General features: G+C 42.7%; 1 protein-coding gene across 1 annotated transcript in view; it reads left to right on the top strand.

Moving 5' to 3' along the window:
- The first annotated feature begins 1,588 nt into the window (after positions 1-1,588).
- Positions 1,589-22,647, top strand: part of LOC147111974 (LHFPL tetraspan subfamily member 6 protein-like) — a 170,577-nt gene continuing 149,518 nt past the window's right edge. The window contains exons 1-2 of the mRNA XM_085999409.1: positions 1,589-1,891; positions 2,491-3,065. Coding sequence (XP_085855535.1) covers positions 2,678-3,065 — 388 coding nt within the window. The 5' untranslated portion in view covers positions 1,589-1,891; positions 2,491-2,677. The remainder of the gene's footprint in view (positions 1,892-2,490; positions 3,066-22,647) is intronic.

The raw sequence follows: 22,647 nt of genomic DNA, 5'->3' as shown, positions 1-22,647 counted from the left end.
CACCACAGAAATTTAACACCACAGAATTCAAGCTTGTATTGAAAAAAGAGAAATACTCACCAACCAATCACCTACCTGCTCCCTGGTGACGTCACACACTGATTACTTTTTACCTCTCTCCCCGCTGCTGAGTTGGTAAGCCTCGCCTCTCTCCGGTTTTTATACCGGTCTCACCACGCTGCTCCCGACTGGTCTCGGGCCTCGCTGGTCGCCGGGTTTTCTCCCGAGCTCCTCCTCGCTGCTCCCGCTGGTCCCGACTTCCTGAGTTACTTCTTGTAGAAGTTGCGATTTATGACACTGCCTAAGAAGGAGAAGGCCAATATATCCTTCCCGAGGTGCTAATTATATTTGTCACTGTCTGCTGTTTTGTTCAGTGACGTCGACAAGATTCCATCTCAAGGGGAGTCTTCAGGATGCCTCTGGCAGTACTCTTGCATTAGCAATGTCAGTGCTATCAGATTCACCTTCTTAAGAGGAAGTTTAGCCTGGTGCCTCCTCTCACTGGCGAGACATGGTTGGGTCAATCTGATCACAGCTGAGCTGAGCTAAGCTGCCTGTCCATCAGCACAGGCCAGCAATGCACATTTAGCACTGCTGGACTGTATAGAGACTTCCCCCATCAACAATGAAGAAGGTCTGTGGGCAGACTTTGCACCAGCATGCAGGGTCTGTTGCCAAATATGTCTTGCAGTATAAACTGAGCAGAGTCAGCAGTGAGGGAACCAGGTTAAATTAAAGTAATATCAATAGGGTATCACAAAGTTTGTCTCGTACGGTCAAGGATTCATTAATGACAACAACTTGTATTTATATAGCACCTTTAACGTAGTAAAACGTCCCAAGGCGCTGCACAGGAGTATTGTAAGACAAAAAATTTGACACCGAGCCACATAAGGATACATTAGGGCAGGTGGTCAAAGAAGTAGGTTTTAAGGAGCGTCTTAAAGGAGGAAAGGGAGGTAGCGAGGCAGAGAGGTTTAGGCAGGGAATTCCAGAGCTTAGGGCCTAGGCAACAGAAGGCACGGCCACCAAAGATTGAGCGATTATAATCAGGGATCCTCAATAGGGCAGAATTAGAGGAGCGCAGATATCTGGGGGGTGGGGAGGGGGGGACGGTTGTGGGGCTGGAGGAGATTACAGAGATAGGGAGGGGCGAAGCCATGGAGGGATTTGAAAACAAGGATGAGAATTTTGAAATCGAGGTGCTGTTTAACACAAAACAAGTGTACAAAAACTCATTCACTACACAATAAGTATAGTCATTCATTCACTACATCATAAGTGTAATCAAAGATTCATCAACTACACAGTAAGAGTACAATCAAAGATTGTCAAAGATTGATTGACCGGCGCAGACACTATGGACCAAAGGTCGCTCTTGTGCTATAAGATTCTATGAGAGTTTAAGGATGGAAATGGTTATTACTTGGGCTCGCAGCTTTATTACTTCTTACTCCTCTGGGATAGTTTCCTGTGCACTGACTGTGTGTGTCAGTGACTTAAAAATGTGAACAGAATATATATAAATTCATAAATTCCATGCGCTTATAGGGGCCGTGGTGGGCGGGTAGTTGGAGGCGGGGTTTCCTCGGGGAGTTTACGTGTGATTGACGGCTCCGGGCTGAGCTGACAAGAACATTCATTCCCCTCAGTCTAGCTCTGCTCCTAGGAATGTGTGCACATCCTGTGAGGGTCGCGGGCGAGCAGAGCGGGACAGAGAGCCAGGATTGGCGTTGAGCACAGTGGCTGCTCTTCATAATCCGGGAGAAACAGCAAGAGGAAAGCTGGATACTCGGGTCACCGCGGACCCGTCCTCTCCTGGAGAGAAGTTCTTTGATTAAATGAAATCTGTTCGGATTTCAGGCAGATTGAGAGGATCCGCGCGGAGGATGTAAGTAATAATCTGAAGTTAGTTCGCGTTTGGGTGAAGTGGAATCCCACTTTGCCACTTGGAGACACCCAGTACCGCTTCTTAGAAGTTTCACAAACCAAGTTGGCTTTTTTAAAAAAAAAGAATGATTATTACGGAAAACAATTACAAATATATATTTTTTAATCAATTTATACCCTAGTGTGAAATTGGAAACAGTTCAACCCGATCGTATAGAATAGTAACTCCAAAATAATCGCGAAGGCGACAGTTTAAGTATTTGTTATCGAATCATTTATTATTTAAAGAAGCGGCGTTTCACATTCGCTTGTTTAAGGATCCGCGATCCCCGTTCGTTAAACATTCCCCTGCTGTTTGAGGTGGTTGTCAAGCTCCGATTCACAGACAAGACAGAAAGGGCATTTCAGATTCACTGGGACCGTGCAATGGGGTCTGGAGAAAAGACAGCTCGAAGGGTCGGCAGAGCTGCGAGACATCCCGCGGCAAAACCACCCCCCAACTGGACAGTTCCCCACAGAAGCGCAACAGGGAACTAGTTTTTTTTTAATACTCCAGTTTAATAAATGGTCTAAACTGTTTTATTTTTCTGCTTCCAACAGGGATTACCAGAAGGGAGGAAGACAGGATGAATAAGTCTGCTTTAAGAGACTCTGCGGAAGTTCAACGGAATAATTAGATTTACACATTCAAGGAAAAAGAAGTTTTATTTTTTAAAAAGTACCCAAAAGAGGACGTTCGAAAGTCTGCCGGGAAAAGAGTGGGGACAATCTGCGGATTGTTGGGAAGATGTCCTCAAGTCTAACTTGTGCCGGGGTGCTGTGGGCCATGCTGTCCCTGCTGTGTGCCGCCGCCTCCTGCACCGGTTTCTTCATGCCCTACTGGCTGCTGGGCTCCCAGCTCGACAAGCCGGTCAGCTTCGGCGTCTTCCGCCGGTGCACCTACCCGGTGCGGCAGGAGGGCCAGCTGCAGTCGGTGGTCATGGTGGAGCAGTGCGGCCGATACGCCTCTTTCCTGGGCATCCCCAGCCTGGCTTGGAAGATCTGCACGGTGGTGACCGGGGTGGGGTGCGGTCTTCTCCTGCTGGTGGCGCTCACCGCGCTCATGGGCTGCTGTGTCTCCGAACTCATCTCCAGGACAGTGGGCAGGGTGGCTGGAGGCATTCAGTTCGTGGGAGGTAAGTGCCAGCAACTTACTTTCTAAAAAAATAAATAAATAAAATGGGCCCCCAATGAGAGTGCGCCAGTCATTTCCATATACCGTTTTAACTGCACCTTTGTTATATGATGTAATAGTTTAGTTAACTGCAAACTATCAGTCCATAAACTTGCAGTGATTATGTCAGGGCCATTCATTCTTCAGTGAGAATACCCTCAGACATAAGTTGCGGGTAGAATAAATGTACAGTGAAGCCCTCCTTTATGCCGCAGACTCTCAGTTGGTACTTTTTATTTCAGTTGCAATGGCCATGACCACAATATAATCCTTGCAGAAAATGCTGGTAACACTCAGCAGGTCAGGCAGCATCTATGGACACAGAAGCAGAGTTTCTTCATTGAATCCTTGCATTCATTAGTATCCTTAATGCTATTCCATAAATTCTCTCCTAATAAAAGTTTGTCCCAATGAACTAGTAATCCCTAAGTGTTTTGCTTCTGAGAAAAATGTTGTCGGACCTGCAGGATTTGTCCACCTCATCTAGGCTGACAGTTCAGTGCAGTACTGTAGGACTGTTGCATTATTGGAGGTGCTGTCTTTCAGATGAGAGAACAAAGGAAGGACTTGCATTTATATAGCACCTTTCATGACCTCAGGATGCCCCAAAGAGCTTTATGGCCATAGAAACATCGAAGATAGGAGCAGGAGTAGGCCATTTGGCCTCGAGCCTGCTCCGCCATTCAATGAGATCATGGCTGATCATCCAAACTCAGTACCCTGCCCCTGCCTTCTCCCTATATCCCTTGATCCCTTTAGCCTTAAGCAATATATCTAACTCCTTCTTGAATATATTTAATGAATTGGCCTCAACTGCCTTCTGTGGTAGAGAATTCCACAGGTTCACCACTCTCTGGGTGAAGAAATTCCTCCTCATCTCTGTCCTAAATGGTGTACCCCTTATCCTTAGACTATGACCCCTGGTTCTGGACTCCCCCACCATCGGGAACATCCTTCCTGCATTTAGTCTGTCTAGTCCTGTTAGAATTTTATAAGTTTCAATGAGATCCCCTCTCATTCTTCTAGGCCAATGAAGTGCTTTTGAAGTGTAGTCACTGTTGTGATGTAGGTTTAACCAAGACTCTGGGTACCTGTTCAGGTGTATGCGAAAGATCCAGTGGCACTTTTCCAAACATGAGCAGGTGAGTTCTGGTGTCCTGGCCAACATTTATCCTCAACCAACACCAATAAAACAGGTTAACTGATCATTTATCTTATTGATGTTTGACTTCACTGTGTGCAATTTGGCTGCCTCATTTACCCACAAAACAACAGTCACTATATTTCAAAAGTAATTCATTGCTTTTGAAGCACTTTGGAATGTCCTGAAAACATGAAAAACACTATGAATGCAAGATTTTTAAAAAATATATTGGGGAATATCTTTAATAGAGAAAAAAGAAACCTTCAGCATCCTATAGTTTCAATCACATTTATTAAGGCAGACAGTAACATTGCTGAAAAGCATTATGGGGCATGAACTAGTATGGTCAAGCGAGATATCGATTTTACTGTAGCTGGTTTTATGAGTGCTGGTAATGGGCCACTAAGGAACGGAGATTGGCCAGGCTGTGAAGAATCCAACCTGGTTATACTGTCCTTCAGAAACTGGATTATGCCGGATATAGAAGCACTCTGATTCCCAAAGAATGGTAGAAGCAATTGCTCTGCGTTTTCACTGCATTTGAAAGCAACTTCTGTAATACCTGACTTTCATCAAAGTTCTATGGGAAACAAAAAGAAACACAATTGTGCAAGCGGTAATAAAATATACACCTGTTGAAGTTTATGCAACAGAGTTTTAACAAACTGAAAACTCCAATGTTGAGACACAAATAGCACAGACTGCACTCATGGTTATGTCTGGTTGTGGACAGAATTACATGGGTCCAGACTGGTTGAGGTCAGTTAAAACCGATCACTGTGGTTATGTGTAGTAGATTGAAACCAGCATAAACACATGTAAGATCAAAGCATAGAATCCAACCTGGTTCCATTGCCAATTACTCTTATTAGGTATGAGTTTTCTTCCAAGTTTATTTGTTGACGAACCTGTCAAAGGTTTGGAAAGATTCGGATGTATATTGACACTGCTGTTGAGTGCCTCTCCAAAACTCCAATGAAATTGTTAACTGATAGGTATTGCCACATGGCAGGCTGACCAGACAATTTACAATGACCAAGTTATAAGAAAGTTATAATCAGCCTCGCGAGCATTGATAAGATCACCCTGATTTGAAATAAAATTATATTTCCACTGTTACAATATCACAATGCCAAAGTGACACCACAATGTAATTTAAACCGATCTTCTTGAGCTACAAAAATACTGTGGAAATAAGACATTATTTCCCCATAGAAAAATCTAAATCAAATTTACTTCAGTAATATTACGGATGATGAGGCAAACAGTGAATATCAATAATAGTTCTACATTAAAATTAATTAATTGTACTCAATGAATGAGGGGTGTGAGAACCTCTGGTATTTCATTTTGAAAGCCTCGATCTGTCACATATATTTTGGGCAGCGTAGGGCTGGTTGTGGTTGATGTGCAGGCATTTCTGTTTCATTCATTCATAACAACAGAAGACGCTGGAAAAACTCGGCAGGCCAGGCAACATCCATGGAGAGAGAAATAGTCAACGCTTCAGGTCGAAACCCTTCTTCAGAACTGAGGAAAAAAAGGCAGGAAATGAAACAGATTAAAAGGCAGTTTGGGGGCTGGGAAATGGGGGAGGGGATGAAAGAAGAGACATTAAGAGATATCCAAGGCGAGACGAGATAGTAATAGGACAGGTAAAGAAACAAACAATGGCTCTAGATGAAGTGTGAAATGCGCTGGCAGAATGAAAGACAGCTGCCATGTGGGAGAGAGGGGAAAAAAAAGGAAAAGGCACAAACCAAAAGTGTGGATAAAAAATATGAAAGTAATAATAGGGGCTGAGGTTATGATCTGAAATTGTTGAACTCGATATTGAGTCCAAAAGGCTGTAAATCGTGGTGCCTAATCGGAAGATGAGGTGCTGTTCCTCGAGCTTATGCTGAGCTTCCGTGGAACAATGCAAGAGGCCGCGGACGGTGAGGTCTGAGTGGGAATGGAGCGGTGAATTGAAATGACAGGCGACCGGAAGCTCGGGGTCCCCCTTACGGACTGAACGGAGGTGTTCCGCAAAGCGGTCACCCAATCTGTGTTTGGTCTCCCCAATGTAGAGGAGACCGCATCGTGAGCAGCGAATACAGTATACTAGATTGCAAGAAGTACAAGTAAATCGCTGTTTCACCTGGAAGGGGTGTTTGGGGCCCTGGACAGTGGGAAGGGGGGAGGTATATGGGCCGGTGTTGCATCTCCTGCGCTTGCACGGGAAGGTGCCGGGCAAAGGGGAACGGGTGCTGGGGGTGATAGAGGAGTGGACTAGGGTGTCTCGGAGGGAGCGGTCCCGACGGAATGCTGAAAGGGGAGGTGAGGGGAAGATTCATTTGTTGGTGGGAATCAAGCTGGAGGTGGCGGAAATGGCGGAGGATGATCCGTTGAATGTGGAGGCTGGTGGGGTGAAAGGTGAGGACAAGGGGAACCCTATCGTGGTTGCGGGAGGGAGGGTCAGGGGTGAGGGCAGAAGTGCGGGAGATAGAACGGATCTGGTCGAGGGCCGTGTCAACCATGGTAGAGGGGAATCCTCGGTTGAGGAAAAAGGAAGACATGTCAGAAGCACTGGTGTGGAAGGTGGCATCGTCGGAGCAGATGAGACGGAGAAACTGGGAGAATGGAATAGAGTCCTTACAGGAGGCGGGGTGGGAGGAAGTGTAGTCCAGGTAGCTGTGGGAGTCAGTGGGCTTGTAGTGAATGTTGGTCAATAACCTATCCCCAGAGATGGAGACGGAGAAGTCGAGGAAGGGAAGAGTCGGAGATGGACCATGTGAAGGTGAGGGAAGGGTGGAAATTGGAGGCAAAGTGAATGAAATTGTCTAGTTCAGGGCGAGAGCAGGAAATGACACTGATAGTCATCAATGTACCGGAAAAAGAGGTGAGGGAGGGGACTCGAGTAGGACTGGAACAAAGAGTGTTCCACATATCCCACGAAAAGCCAGGCATAGCTAGGGCCCATGCGGGTACCCATAGCAACACCTTTAATTTGGAGGAAATGAGTGGAGTCAAAGGAGAAGTTGTCCAGTGTCTTCTGTTGTTATTTCGGATTTCCAGCATCCGCAGTATTTTGCTATCGTATCTGTTTCATTCATGCTCACTCTGAACATTTGCGCTGAACGATTAATGACAATGGATGATGCTTATTGTTTATGTTGCCATTTCCGCTGTGGCTACCATAGTGGATTCAGCTGGGCAGGCATTTGACCTTCATGCTTGATTTTGCATTGGTTTAAATCAGCAACAAAACTTTGTTGTGTTCTTTGAGCTGACTGGTTTGCAACACCACCCACTCATTGCAGGATGATTTTATTTCTTCTTCCAGTTTCTGCAGCTGAGAGATTTGAATATTTTAGTATTTTGTTTTGTATGATCAAAACATTCAAAAAGGATGGTCAAACAATATAGATCACAGAACTGAGAAACAGAAGTGCACAACTTAACATGCCAGTATAATTGCACTGATGCAACTAATGCATAAGCAAGGATTAACCCACACTTCTTGTGGGGGAAGGGGATATACACTCTCATTCAGACCCTTTTATAAGGATGGATTTTAGAATTCAGTTTGCATGTGATTGCACCCATATGTATGAGAATTCCTGTTCTACACCAATAATTTATTCAAATAGCGAAGTAAAAATAAGGAAACGTGGCAATTTACAGTGATAGGAAAGAAAGGAGGTGGGTGTGTACATGCATCCAGATAACAGCTTATGAACAGGTTGTGGTGATTGTTAAAACTGGGCAGTTACAAGATGGTTACAGGTAGGTGACGCATTCACATTCCCCCTGTGGATGTAGCCAGGCACTGACAAATTAGCAAATTTGATTGTCAATAATTATGCAAATGGGTTAACGAACACTCTAGCATTAACCAGGTGGAACTGTTGTATTTTTAAAAAATATAATTCAGCAAAATGTAATCACTTAATTGTCGCTGCCTTTGTCGCATTTTCACTCACACAGAAAAGTGAGCCCGCTGAAAGAAATACAGGAAAATAAGTGTAGTTCATAAGAAAAAAAATAATGATTTGGGAACACTGCATGAGTTAGGAAGAAGATGCAAGTTAGAATGGGATGCAATCGCTTTTCATAACTCTCTGTCAAGTAATACTGTTTTGGCTGAAGCTAAATTTAATATTGTTTCTACAGTGCTGGAATATAAAGTCATGAGCTAATGCTATATTTTTTCAGTAATTTGGTTTGCTAAGTGTTGCTGTACATTGTGTTATTAGACCACACATCTCATTAATGTGATGCTGGTGATCTCATTAGATTAATCTGAAGATGGCTCCTTTTATAGAAAATTCTACTTACAAAATGCAGTGTCCGTACAGTAATATAAGTTTTTATTTGTGCTACAGGTTTGCAAATCTTGTGAATTTGCATCAGAAATTCAGCAACCGAGTCAATTGAAATGGTGCAAAGCCATTGACTTTGATTGGATTTCAGAGTTAAAAACTCCCACTGCTTGACCTCAGAGTTATTTGGAGCTGTAAAGCAAGAGATTTGCACTAGGCCGGTGTAAGCGCCTGATCTGAATTTCCTGCTGACTTTTTAGCTGGAAATCAAAACGCCTTGAATGCATTGCGTGGGTAATTTAATACCTTGCAGCCCATGAATTGACTCCAGCAGACTTCTGTACAAGCCCTGTGGGGAATATCATATTCAGTTTGTGCCACGCTGCAGGGCTGAAAGTATAAATTGGATTTAAGTCTAGCAGACAGCACAATGGGATGATACAGCAGTTGTGAGTTTCTCTTATATATTTATAGCCAATGTTGGAGACAGTTCAAGATTGTAGCCTTGAGGCACTCGCCCCAATAGAAGGAGGCTGAGGGATTACGTTATAAAATGGAGAGAACTCCATCAAACATATGTTAATGATTTATAAATGACTGCCATATGTCTAACTCAGTACCTCCCTGTGTTGATTTCATATACCCTGCAATTATTAGAAGAAGTATTCATTTTTATCTGCATGTTGTCCTACAGCAGAATGTGCAGCAGTGATGGTGACAATACTGCTTTAACAGAGATGTACTGATTTGAGACCTGCATCTTGCACCAACAGCCGTGCCTCTGTATTGATCTGGAGTGAGCTTGGAATTTCTAATTCCAAAGCTGTGTTTACATCACAAGATCACATTCAGTTTTGAACAAAGTTGCTCTGACTCTTTGAATGCCCTCTGCCCCAGCCCACTTCCCATGCCAAGCAACATTAAACACCCGTGTACGTGCTGGCTTATGATTTGTGGCAGAGAATGACAGATTTTCATTAGGTAATTTACACCAATCCAGTGTGAAGCCTGGAATCAGATCAGAGATGAGAGATTTTACACCACTTATATTATCAACTGTGAATTGATGGCTGTCGTGCAGTCTCACCAGTTTCGCTCAGTTGCATAGTTATTCATTTCATTTTCTGCTTCTTTGCATGCATGATTACCTCAAGTACTAATTTATCCTTTGTGTATGTTTATATATCCATAAATTGATTGTTAGTGTGATAAACGTTGCCCTTTGGATTGTTCTTACATTACAGCCTATGCTCCTGATCAAACCAGGAACAATCAAAGTCACCACTGATGTGACGGAGCATCAGAACATGCTCCATATGAAATAAATATGCAGAATGATGGTCAACAGAGAGCCAAAGAACTTTGCTGTCTCATTGCTTTGCGCTATTCCTTACATTCCTTCAATATAGCTCAAAAATAGGAATGCAAATGGACTAAGGGATTTCCATGTGAGCCTGATTTCCCACTGTCTATTTCAGTGGAGATCACTTACTTTGTTTAATTGCATTAAAAGCTCCATTCTCAATGTTACATAATTATGGGGGGAGTCTGTGTACTTGTGTGTGTGCATGCACATGTACCTGTCTGACTTTCATGCACATGCATATATGAAAATATATGTCCATCCATATTCATGACATGCTTATTTGTTAATTTAATCTTTATCAAAATGCTGTGGCGTTGTAGCTATAATGCCCACCTTCTAAGAAGCTTTGCAAACTGGTGGCAAAATCAATTTTAGACACTGGTTACTGAAGCACATCCCATTTATTTCAGTGAAGCTGTGCACAGGAATGTTTGAAAGCATTGATATAGAGGGGATGGGACAGTACTAGTATGGAGGAGGGGGTTACTTGCCAGAATTGGGTCATTGAAGGTCACTAATCAGCAGGGATTTCACTGCAGAAACAGGATGCTGAGCATCACGGTGTGCATATTTCAGTTCTGATCTCTTGCCTGAAAGTTTGAGCTGAGTTGGCAGCCAAAGCGTATGTCCTTGACTTCATTTTCTTATTGCTTTTCCACAAAGTGATGTCCAGTCAACTTAATGGCTCCCTCCATGTCATCTCCTTTTCTTTAATTCAAGTTGGCAGACCATGATCTAAGCGCTTGGCAGAGATCATTAGATTTGATTGGAGTTCACTCTCGGTTCTTTATGGTTTAATGGTATTTCAGGTTTTGTGACTTGGGTATTTGTACTCCTTCAGGCAATCTCATTTTGTGAACTAGTCAAGCAAAAATGAAAGAATATGTTAAAACATTTAAGAGATAGTCTCTAAGATCTCAAATTTGTCCACATAGATTTATTTTTGCTTCTATAACGGGCATTCTTTTTAAATGTTATGGATATTCCAGATAAATATGTTTTATTTTTGCTTCTAGGCCACTTTTCTCCAGCAAATATATCTCCTTTTAAGTAATTGACTTTTTGGTGATTCCATGGTGCCAGTCTTGGTTCAGTGTTACCCTTCTGGCTTAGAGGCAAGAGTGCTATGAGGTCAAGCCCTACTCCAGAGACTTAAGCACATAATCTAGGCTGACAATTCAATGCAGCACTGAGGGAATGCTGCACGGTTGGAGATGCTGTCTTTCAGATATGTTAAACAAAGGCCCTGTCTGCCTTCCTTGTAGTGTATGTGCTTTAAGTCAGAACTACTTTTTACAGCTCCTGTATACTGTAGTACCGGCAGTAACCACACCGGTATATAAGCTGTGCGCATGCCTCTGTACTCCAGTCTAGAGATTGCCCTCCTCCAGTAAAGACCTGTTATTTGTTTATGTACAGCATCCGTGTAATTATTTATTCACTGAACCACGGATCTAACATTCCTCTATAGATGGAAAAGATCCCATGGCACAATTTAAAGAAGAGCAACAGAGGTCTGTCAGTGTCCTGGCCAACCGTTATCTCTCAACAGTACTAAAAAAAGATTTCCTTGTCATTAATCTAATTGCTGTTTATGGGACCTTGCTGTGTGCAAATTGCTGCCATATTTCCCTACATTGCAACAATGACTACATTTCAAAAGTACTTCATTGGTGTGAAATTGGGACATGCTGAGGATGTGAAAGGTGTTAGATAAATGCAAGTTCTTTCTTATGGATGCTGGGCACTGTCTGATGCATTGACACAGGGACTGTTGTTAATGCATGAACATCAACAGTCTAGTTACCAAGGGGACACCACTGCCGACCTTAAACCTGTCCTCGTCTGTCTTCCATATATACTTACAGTAGGGGCTGTTGTACACTAATCGGAGCAAGATGATTTTCTCCTTCCAAAACCAGCAGTCTCAAAGCTAATTGTATTGTCCATAAGGCTGCCATAGCAGAAATTGGCTATCTCAATACAGGTTGGCGATTGATCCTGGGAGGTTCTGTATGGCTCTGCTACTCAATGTATAAACCTGCCCCATTACTGTAATTGGAGAAGCAGCTAGATAGGTTTCAAGTAACTTTTTGTCCAATAATTTACACCTGGAATCTCCTCAGCGCAAGGGAAGAAAGGCCAAAGGGAGAACCAAGTAACATCATTCTCATGAACTTTCTAGCACTGACCGGCACAATCTACTCTTAATTCAAAGTTACTGATTTCAAATTAGCTGATAATTCATTTTTTATAGCTCTAAATTCCAACTTTGCTGTATTACTTATGTTGCTAAATTCAAATTACAACAACAGCTTGCATTTATATAGCACCTTTAACGCAGTAAAACGTCTCACGGCGCTTCAAAGGAGTGTTATCAAACAAAACTTCCCGAGCCATATAAGGAGATATTGGGACAGGTTATTACATAATGCAAAATTTCTAGTGAAAAAAAAATGGCTGAATTATCAGCAGTAAACGGCACTTGAAACGGGCCACCTGTTCATTCTGTTGGTTGTGGCATTGAGAAGGTGAAAGGCATGGAGAAAGTAAGTGATACATTTGGGTGCGATGAAGGAACATGGAGGAGGATCAATAAAAATGTAACAATTTAAAGCCCACATATTTTCGATCGTGTGCACTGAGGGTTGTTGAAGGAACCCTCAGGCTGTGGTCAGAGAAAGCTCAGCTTCGAGCTTACTCCTTGGCACCTCAGCGTAAATGTCTTTGTGCTCTCAACCACTCATCTGGATCACTTTTGTAAGACCTCAGCTTGTCACAGACGAGATACTTTGTATGTAAAGCATTGCAAGCGGGGCAGAACAGAACAATTAATAGAGAGGCATTGTAAATGACATAAACAAAACAGTACATTGCGACAGCATGTAACAAAAACACCATGGAGCATCAATGAGCAGGGATCACAGTGATAAAACATTGCAATTGACAAGTTGACGTCATACCCTACATATGTTATTGTATTGCAATTTTATTTAAAGTATCTAAAATGAACTTCAGAAATAAGAAGTTTTGAATCAGAAGAGTTTTAATTTCACAATTTTTGGTGATGTTGGATTTGTTGGTTCGGAACATGGAGAACCGCTATTCATAATTGGAGTAAATCTACAGTTTGCTATGAATTTGTCAGTAATAAGTCAGTTTATGTTATCTTGTTCTAGCTTTTTAAAACATATTTGTTCTATTTAGCCTTTGTCTCAGAGGGAAGCTGGGTTATTATAGATGGTTGCTGCTGCTTGATGTGGTCATACTGTCCACATTTGACTCCGTCTACAAGTGCCAGTTCATTGTGAACCCATCTCCTTTCATCACACTTCAAAGGATTCACAGATTAAAATGCTTCTGTTTGTTTTTAACCTTTTGAATATGTAAGGAGGATTTAAAAATGAAAATCAAAACTGTGACCAGTCTGAACACTTTGTTCCAAGAAAACCAATTTAAGAAGTGCTGTATGATTCTGTGATTTATATATCCCAGTTTCTGGTTTGAAGAGGCCATCTTACATAATTCTTATTGGTGGTAATAGAATTGGCTTTACTACTAACCCCAAATACTCACTTAAAAGTACTAGCCCAGAAATGATCACTTGCTATATTAGCGCATGACGCGCAACATGTTTGTATGACATTCCCTTTTTTAATGGAAGGCACTTGCCTATTTCTAATAAATGGGCCAACATTTCTTTTAAAGAGTGGACAAAGGATTGTATTAAATGTTTGTATGTTAATAAGGCAAAAACTGTCATTTCTGTGCTTTATAGTTGTAAAAAAAGATAACCAATTTTCAATGACAGTATTATTTGCTGGGGTGACTATTTTGAATGTAGGGAGACTGAACACAGACTGCAGCTGTGATTTCTAATACAATTTCTCATATAGCACATGGCACGGTGACAGATGCGATACTCACATTATCAAGTCTGTCACAACAGCTGACCTAGTGGAAGCTGGAGCCAAGCAGCGAGTGACCTATTTAAAGTATCATCTGGATAGATCCGGGCACAATACTAACTCAATTTACAAATATATACAAAAAATGAATAGTGCTTCCTTAACGTATTTACAATAGTTCAAAGCCAGTATCTTTGTAGTGTGTGTGACTTAAAACATATGCTTTGCTCTCCCGGTGGCCTTCTGCAGGAGTGTCTGACCTTTTGGAGCAGCGAGTTGAATGCCTGTAACTTAACGTTTGATTGAACCATGTCTGAAATCACTTTTGACTCAGACAGAATCATGATTAAACTCTACCTTCAAATCCCAGTCTATTCTGTTTTTCTTGGACCCCTTGGACCATGTCATTTAAACCTCCTTCACATCAGTATGTCTGTTTGTCTGTCTTTCTCCTTTCCTCCACTTTTGTTTCTCTTTCTTGTCTTTCACTTCTATCTGCCTGTATGCCTCTCCTAAATTTCTTTCTTTCTCTCCACCATGTGTTTCTTTGTCCTTTTCTGTCTCCTGAACTTTTGGCTTTCTGCCTTACTAGGTCACTTCTGTCTTTCTCCTTCAATTCTTTCTTTCCCTTCCCATCTGCTCTTTTACTTTTACTTTTCTCTCATCTTTTCACGTTCATTTTATTTTTTCCTTTCCTACTTTTCCGTTTTTACCTTTCTCCTGTTTGTCTCTGCAATTCTATGTGATAGGAAGGGAGCAACATCAGGACCCAACTGAGTGGATGAGTTAAGAGCAAAAACATCAGGATTGGACTAGGCGGGTTAGTGCGCACATGTAGACATTGAGTGAGGGTAGGATTGGTCTCAGCTGTGATGCCTTAACTGTCAGCACAGAATGGCCACTTGAGCAAGGTACTAGAGAATTACTGGCACCCTTGGGACTGTAGCCCACCAAAAGTCAGCAACTTCAGGAGATGAGAAGAAAAAAAATCTCAAAAAAATGTCCTTTGAGAGTACCAAATAATATTCAACATTCAGAGGCTGATGAAATTTTAAAGTGCCTAGATTGTTTTTCATTATGCGGAGGGTTTATTACACCTTATATATTTTGTATTGCCCTGCAGTACTCGGAGGGTTAATCAAATTTTGTTAAAGGGCCCACACTGCTTTGTAGCACTCAGGGTTAATTGGATTTTTTCAAGGGCCCATACCGCTGTGCAGTACTTGGAGGATCAGGCCGTGTATTGTCATGGAGTATTCAGTTGGTTAAAGGACCTATATTGTTGTACATTAATCCGGTGGTTAATTGGATTTTAAGTAGCTTTGCTAGGAAAAGTCTTTTTGGCCAAATGAAGGATACATCTAACAATGGCAACCCTTTGTCAGTTGCTAATCAGTTCAGTATTTGAATAATATCTGAAACTGTTCAATAAAACATTGTTGTTCTGAAGATTGTGGCAGATTTCAGGTCTACTGCATCTTGGACTCCCCTGACTTGGCGCCTCAGTTTTTGCCTGAAAGACAGTACAGCTCCTTTAATGTCTAGTGTGCACATAGCCTATATGACACTACATTAAACCGTTGATAAGACAGCTGAATCACTGTGTGTGGCTGAACAACAGACATAACATAAAGCTTCTTACTGATCTGGAAAATCATTTTAGATGCTTTACTACAAGAGGCACATAAACAGAGTTGTCCAGTCATATTAGTCCTTTGATATATTCCTGAATGATAGGACACAAGTACAAATAAGAACAATTCAGATGACCACTGGAAGAGTCTTTGTTAGTTTGAAGTCTGTGTGTGACCTCATCAACAATTAACCATTTATCACACAACATACATCAGTTTTGTTAACTTGTTATTATTAACCATGGCACCTTTAATCTCACTTGATCGTTGCTGTCTTATTGCTGTTGTTTCGAGATTGATTTCAGGATATTAGAGTTTTATATAGAATTTACAGCACATAAACAGGCTATGCGACCCAACTGGTCTATGCCGGTGTTTATGCTTCACATGAGCCTCCTCTCAACCTACTTTATCTAACCCTATTAGCCTATCCTATTCCTTTCTACCTCATGTACTTATCTAGCTTCCCCTTAAATGCCTCTAGGCTATTCGTCTCAACTACTCCCTGCGGTAACAACTTCCATGTTCTAACCACTCTCTGGGTAAAGAAGTTTTTCCTGAATTCCTTATTAACGATTAGATCCTATAGCTGGGCCAGACTAGGAAACAAGGCTTCTATATCTAACCTATCGAACTCCCCCACTTCCCATCGCCTTGCTCACCGCCCTCAACTGAGGCTGAGCATAATCACGCTTTCCTTTGTTTGCGCTTAGAGAGGGTTCTAGTATATGTATTTCTTTTCAAGTAATGACATGGAAAGTAATTGCAGCTGGCACCAAGCCTAGCTGAAGTTGTTTAACAAATGCCAGCAGCATCCTGCCAATGTCTGTGCCTAGCAGGATAGAGACTTCAGTTGAGAAACTGCCTCCCAAATGGCACTACTCTCTAGAGCGATACCAACTTGACCAACCTCTGGAAGATTGAGATTGATTAACAGGTGCCAACAGCTTCCTGGACATATCCATGTCAAACCAAATAGAGATTCCAGCTAAGAAACTGTATCCCTGTGAAATCTCTTGTGTCTCTGGAGTGCTGCACATTTTTTTGAGGTGAGTTTTTTAATGATGGCCTATCTCTGAACTGTGCAACTCTGTTGACCTATAGGTGCCAAATTCATGCTAGCATACAGCGAGGACAGATCATACTAACTAGCCATTAAATAACACAAATCTATGTTTTATTAATCTAAGATCTTTTCCTGTCAAATTAAATTTTGATTTAAGTTATTCATGATTTCATCATTTTAATGAGTATTTGTGGGCTCAGAAATTCGTTGTCTACAGTGAAGCTGTCCTGGTTACACGGTGTGCCCTAAGCAGGTAGATTGAATGGAGCCGTCCTGGTTGTACTGTGTGCCCTAAGCAGGTAGATTGAATGGAGCTGTCCTGGTTGTACTGTGTGCCCTAAGCAGGTAGATTGAATGGAGCTGTCCTGGTTCTACTGTGTGCCCTAAGCAGGTAGATTGAATGGAGCTGTCCTGGTTGTACTGTGTGCCCCCAGTAAGTAGATTGAATGGAGCTGTCCTGGTTGTACTGTGTGCCCCCAGTAAGTAGATTGAATGGAGCTGATCTGGTTACCTGTGTGCCCTAAGCAGGTAGATTGAATGGAGCTGTATTGGGTACGTTATGCACTGTTCATGGGTGGGTGGAGTGAAGCTGTCCTGGTTATCTTGCTTACGGAGGTTGATGGAATAATGTTCTGGTTATACTGTGTGCCGTCAGAAGCTGGATGGAGTGAAGTTGTCCTGGGCACACTGTGTACTCTGGGTGGATGGAGTGGAAGTGTTCTCTGTACTCTCTGGGTGGATGGAGTGGAAGTGTTCTCTGTACTCTCTGGGTGGATGAAGTGGAAGTGTTCTGTGCACACTGTGTACTCTGGGTGGATGGAGTGGAAGTGTTCTCTGCACACTGTACTCTGGGTGGATGGAGTGGAAGTGTTCTCCGCACACTCTGGGTGGATGGAGTGGAAGTGTTCTCTGTACTCTCTGGGTGGATGGAGTGGAAGTGTTCTCTGTACTCTCTGGGTGGATGAAGTGGAAGTGTTCTGTGCACACTGTGTACTCTGGGTGGATGGAGTGGAAGTGTTCTCTGCACACTCTGTACTCTGGGTGGATGGAGTGGAAGTGTTCTCTGCACACTGTACTCTGGGTGGATGGAGTGGAAGTGTTCTCTGCACACTGTGTACTCTGGGTGGATGGAGTGGAAGTGTTCTCTGTACTCTGGGTGGATGGAGTGGAAGTGTTCTCTGCACACTGTGTACTCTGGGTGGATGAAGTGGAAGTGTTCTCCGCACACTGTGTACTCTCTGGGTGGATGGAGTGGAAGTGTTCTGTGCACACTGCGTAATCTCTGTCGGTGGCTGGATTGACACTGTCCTGGTTATGCTGCGTCCTCTCAGAAGTTGATGAAAGAGAGCTGTCCTGCTTATGTTATGTGCTGTCAGGTTAATGGAGTAGAGCAGTCCTGGGTACATTGCAGGTGGAAAGAATGGAGCTTATTTATAATATATAAAATATCATTAATGAGCCTGGAGATGCATGTTTATCCAGGGATTCATTTGTCAAGGTATTAACACAGCAGGGGCTGTTTTTTCCTTTGGTCTTGCCTCGTGGCAGATTGCTCCCTGGTGTACTAAACACACCCCTTATCATTCATCACTGTTCAGTAAAGTAATGAGTACACTGTAGGCACACTAAAAATGCCAGGATTTGGCAAGCTCTAAGATTAAGTCCTGTGACTTTGAATTTCAGCTTACATTCTTGATTTAAAAAAAAAAAAAAAAAATTAATTATATTTGATTGATTCCCTAAATAACATTAGAGCTAACAACCATTTGAGGAACAACAACCTCTCCCTTTTAGCTTCTACCTACAGTATTACCAACAAGGACTGTAACACTAAGAAAACTTCACTCTATCCACAGTCTTGATATTCTAAGGCAAAGTCCTTTTTGTTATCTTTTTCAGTTTTATCTCTTATTGTCTCCCTTACCATCTCTCCTTACGATAGTGATACAGTAGTGTAGACAGGAAAAAAAGCTGTTCTTTAGAAATAGAGAGGCATGCCCTCACGTTCCTCAAGGCAACTAGGGATGGGCAATAACTACGGTCTTGACCATGTTGCCCACATCCCACGAGCAAATAGAAAAAAGAACTTGCTGGAGTACAGTTCCATAACAGCTAGCTGGCATCTCATGCAAGTGGCCATTATTCATTTGTACGCCTCAACAGCGGGTTTAGCAGGCTGTTTTACAGTGTGAGCATCCCATCAAGGCCTGTTTCTATCCTAACCTGACATCCAGATGTACACATTGCCAACACAGATTGCTGGGAGGCAATCGGGAGCTGAAGCCATGGCCATTTCTCTTTGACCTCCCTAGCTTGAGGCTGATGGAGCCATATGTGGAAAAAGCACCACTGCCCTGCTGCTATCCTGGCCAAGATCAGCTCACTTAGCACACGCCAGTGTGTTTTGGCTTCGGGTTTCTTCCAAACACTTTTGCCCTGTGCTCACGGCAAAAAAAGATGGTTTCCATAAACGGACCCAGTTTCCCATGGACCAAAGCCTGCGATCTTATATGTGCTGTGAGTGTGTTATTATTAACAATTACCCCAATTGTGGAATTGACCATGGCAGATCACAGGGGATGCCCTCGACATTCTCCATCAAAAGACAGAAGGTACCATGCTATCGGACCAATTGGACAAACTAAAATGGTTATATATATTTACAGATACAATATAATAAACAGAAGCAATGAGACACAGCAAATTACCTAGAGTACAAGGAAAACACATGGAAAAGAATAAAGATAGAATTTGGGTTAAAATACCTTTTTTTAGAATGTATTTCATACACAGCTTGATAATTGGCAGGACTTTTAGATTAAACAGTCTTTTGTACGCTTTCATGATGTGATGTTGCACTTGGGTGACATGATTCACAGTTGACTAAAAGCATGAACAATCTGAATGATGATTTATGTCATGACAATTCTTTCATGTTACAGTCAGACTTTCAAATTCACCTCTCGCAGCAAAAATTTGAATTTTCCTGTTCTACAGCCACCAAATGACTTTTTTACCTAATTAATTTCTGAACAAAGGCATAGGCACAAACAAAGAGAATCCAAATTAGTGAGCATTTTGAAATGCATGAGTTAATCTATTTATTAACAGCAAGTCATGTTTGACAAATTTAATAGCTTTTTGAAGAAGTGGAATTTTATTGACTTGATGAAGGGAGTGCAGTAGATGCACTGTATATGAATTTTCAGAAGGCATTCAATAAGATATCTCACATGAGAGTTGCTAGAAAAATTCAGGCATAGGTATAGGAGGAAATATAGCAGCATGGATAGAAAATTGGTTGTAATGTAAGAAACGTGGCAGCCAACTTGTACACAGCAAGCTCCCACAAACCGCAATGAAATAAATGACCAGATCATCTCTCTTAGTTGTTGGTTGGGGGGCAAATGTTGGCCAGGACACTGGGACAACTCCCCTGCTCTTCTTCACATAGTACTGTGAGATCTTTTGTGTCCACTTGAGAGGGCAGTTGGTTTAACATCTCATCTGAAAGACGGGTCACCCAGGAGTGTAAATCAGGCAGCTCCACTGATACTGGCACCAGAGTGTTTGATTATGGGTTCGGATCTGAGAGTAAAAGCAATGTTAACCATTTTTATAAATTATGAATTGTTAAATAAAATATGAAAACCATAGTTACATAAATTGGGTTTACTTATATACTGTTTTCTGTTTTTTGTCAAAGTGCCATGGCGGTGGGTCAAAAAGCTAAATGAACAAATAATGGCCTTTCTATCTTGTATCCGTTTTGAAATTAATATGAATTCCAGAAACATGTGTCGTTGATTATAGCTGCTTTTCTGCACAAAGCCGCCTTCGGTGAAAACCTTCCTGCTAAGGAAGGAGGAGTGCAGAGCTGCATGAGCTTTGATGTCTGGCTGATCACAGGACCTCGTTTAACATCGAGTGCAAAAATCACTGTTAAAAGTCCCATCCTGTAGTCAAAGTTGTTGACGCTGCTTGACATTTGCAAATTCATCTCCCTTTAGCACCTGCTAGTTCCTGAATTGACTGAAGATACTTGAGGGAAGTTGTGCGAACAGTGATTCAGTCCTGAAAAGTCAGTGTTTATTGGTCTTGATAACTTCAACTTAGTCCGACCCAAAAAGGTGACGAGTTATGAAGACTGGTTTACATCCTGCTTATCGCTGGGCAATCCCAGTGACGCATCTCAAAAGCAGTGCTGGGTTTTTACTCTACATTCATCAAAATGAATTATGTGGTAGGAGATAAATATATTTAGGCTTCACTCTAATTGCTTCTTCTGAATGTATCCTGCAATAGTAGTTTAACAGATGGCAACAGCCTTCTGGTACATTGTAAGACAAAACAGTGAGCACTGGCGGGTGATGTGCATGTTGGAGGAGTTCATAGCCAATCCTATACACGCACGCACACACACACACACACACACACACACACACACACACACACACACACACACTGTTGGAGGAGTTCATAGCCAACCCTATCCACACAAACAAACAAAAACTATATTCTCATTCTTCTTCTTAGGCAGTCCCTCGGAACCGAGGATGACTTGCTTCCACATTAAAAATGAGCTCGCAGGTGACTGATTAGTCCAATGCGGGACCTACAGTCTCTGTCACAGGTGGGGCGGGTGGTGATGTGCCTCAATAAATCCGAGACTCAATGTTAACTGAACAAAGCAAGGCTTTTATTAACTTAGAAGGTAACACACAGTGGAGAAGTGTCTCCCATCCAGAGGTCGGCTGTACTGGATGTGAGACACGCTGGGCCTGCTTAAGTAGAGGCCAGGTATGGGTGGAGCCCTACACACAATAAAATACAGGTGAGGAAATGGAACTGAAGTAAGGGAAATGAAACTGAAACTAAACCACAGTCACAGGCACAATCACAGAGAATACAGATGAGTGATGAATGGCATATTTCATCACAGGTGGGTGGGGTGCTTGGGTTGACGTGCGCTGCCTGCGCTTGGCTTCCGCTTGCTCCCGGCGAAGAGACTCGAGGTGTTCGGCGCCTTCCCGGATGCTTCTCCTCCATTTTGTGCGATCTTGGGCCAGGGATTCCCAGGTGTTGGTGGGGATGTTACACTTTTTCAAGGAGGCTTTGAGGGTGTCCTTGAAGTGTTTCCTCTGCCCACCTGGGGCTCTCTTGCCGTGCCAGAGCTCCGAGTAGAGCGCTTGTTTTGGGAGTCTCGTATCGGGCATGCGGACAATATGACCCGTCCATCGGAGCTGATTGAGCACGGTCAGAGCTTCGATGCTGGGGATGTTGGCCTGAGCAAGAACACTGACGTTGGTATGCCTATCCTGCCAATGGATTTGCAGGATCTTGCGGAGGCAGGGTTGGTGGTACCTCTCCAGTGCTTTGAGGTGCCTGCTGTACATGGTCCATGTCTCTGAGGCATACAGCAGGGCAGGTATCACTGCTGCCCTGTAGACCATGAGCTTTTCATTAGGCCACTGGTGGCACAGCATTGTGGAGTTAAAGTTGAACTCTGGTCATAAACGGGGCACATTGAGGCAGATTGGGGCTTCGTTACCTATTTAACTTACTAATAAAAATGCTACACAGAAAATGCTGGCAATGCACAGCAAGTCAGCCGGCATCTGTAAAGAGAAAAGACGGGTAAAGGTTTAAGATGTGTTCCCTTTATCAGAACTGAAAGCTGAAAGATAAGCAAGCACCTTGGTAGGGTGCAAGAGGAGGAAAAAGCAGAAGATGGAAGGAAAAGAGATATCAAGTACTGAAAAGTTGTTAGTAAATGACATAATATATTTGGATACAGAAGCAAGAACGTGTTGAAGGCAATGGAAAGGAAATTCAGGCGGGGCGTATAATGGGCGGCTGATCCGCTAACACCTGTTCTCCATCCCTGTCAGAGTTGAATTTTATCCCCAAGGTCGAAAGTGAAAACACAAAATGCTGAAAACACCATGGACTAGTAATTTGGGAGCAAGGTACTTGCCCTGCGCATGAATGGTAGAGTCAGAGAAGCCCCGGATATTGGGCCCTGGACCTCATTGACATATCACCAGTGCTGCGGGAGGAGGCTACGCAGGTAAGTGATGGAAGTTTGGACCACAGGGTCAGTGATCGGTGGCAGGTGCGGA

The sequence above is a fragment of the Somniosus microcephalus genome, chromosome 10 (genome assembly GCF_052327205.1).
Source record: "Somniosus microcephalus isolate GS21.2 chromosome 10, FLI_Smic_1.0, whole genome shotgun sequence".
In the NCBI taxonomy this organism is placed as follows: Eukaryota; Metazoa; Chordata; class Chondrichthyes; order Squaliformes; family Somniosidae; genus Somniosus; species Somniosus microcephalus.
Note: the sequence above shows the minus strand (reverse complement) of the source record. Positions and strands in the feature narration are given on the sequence as shown.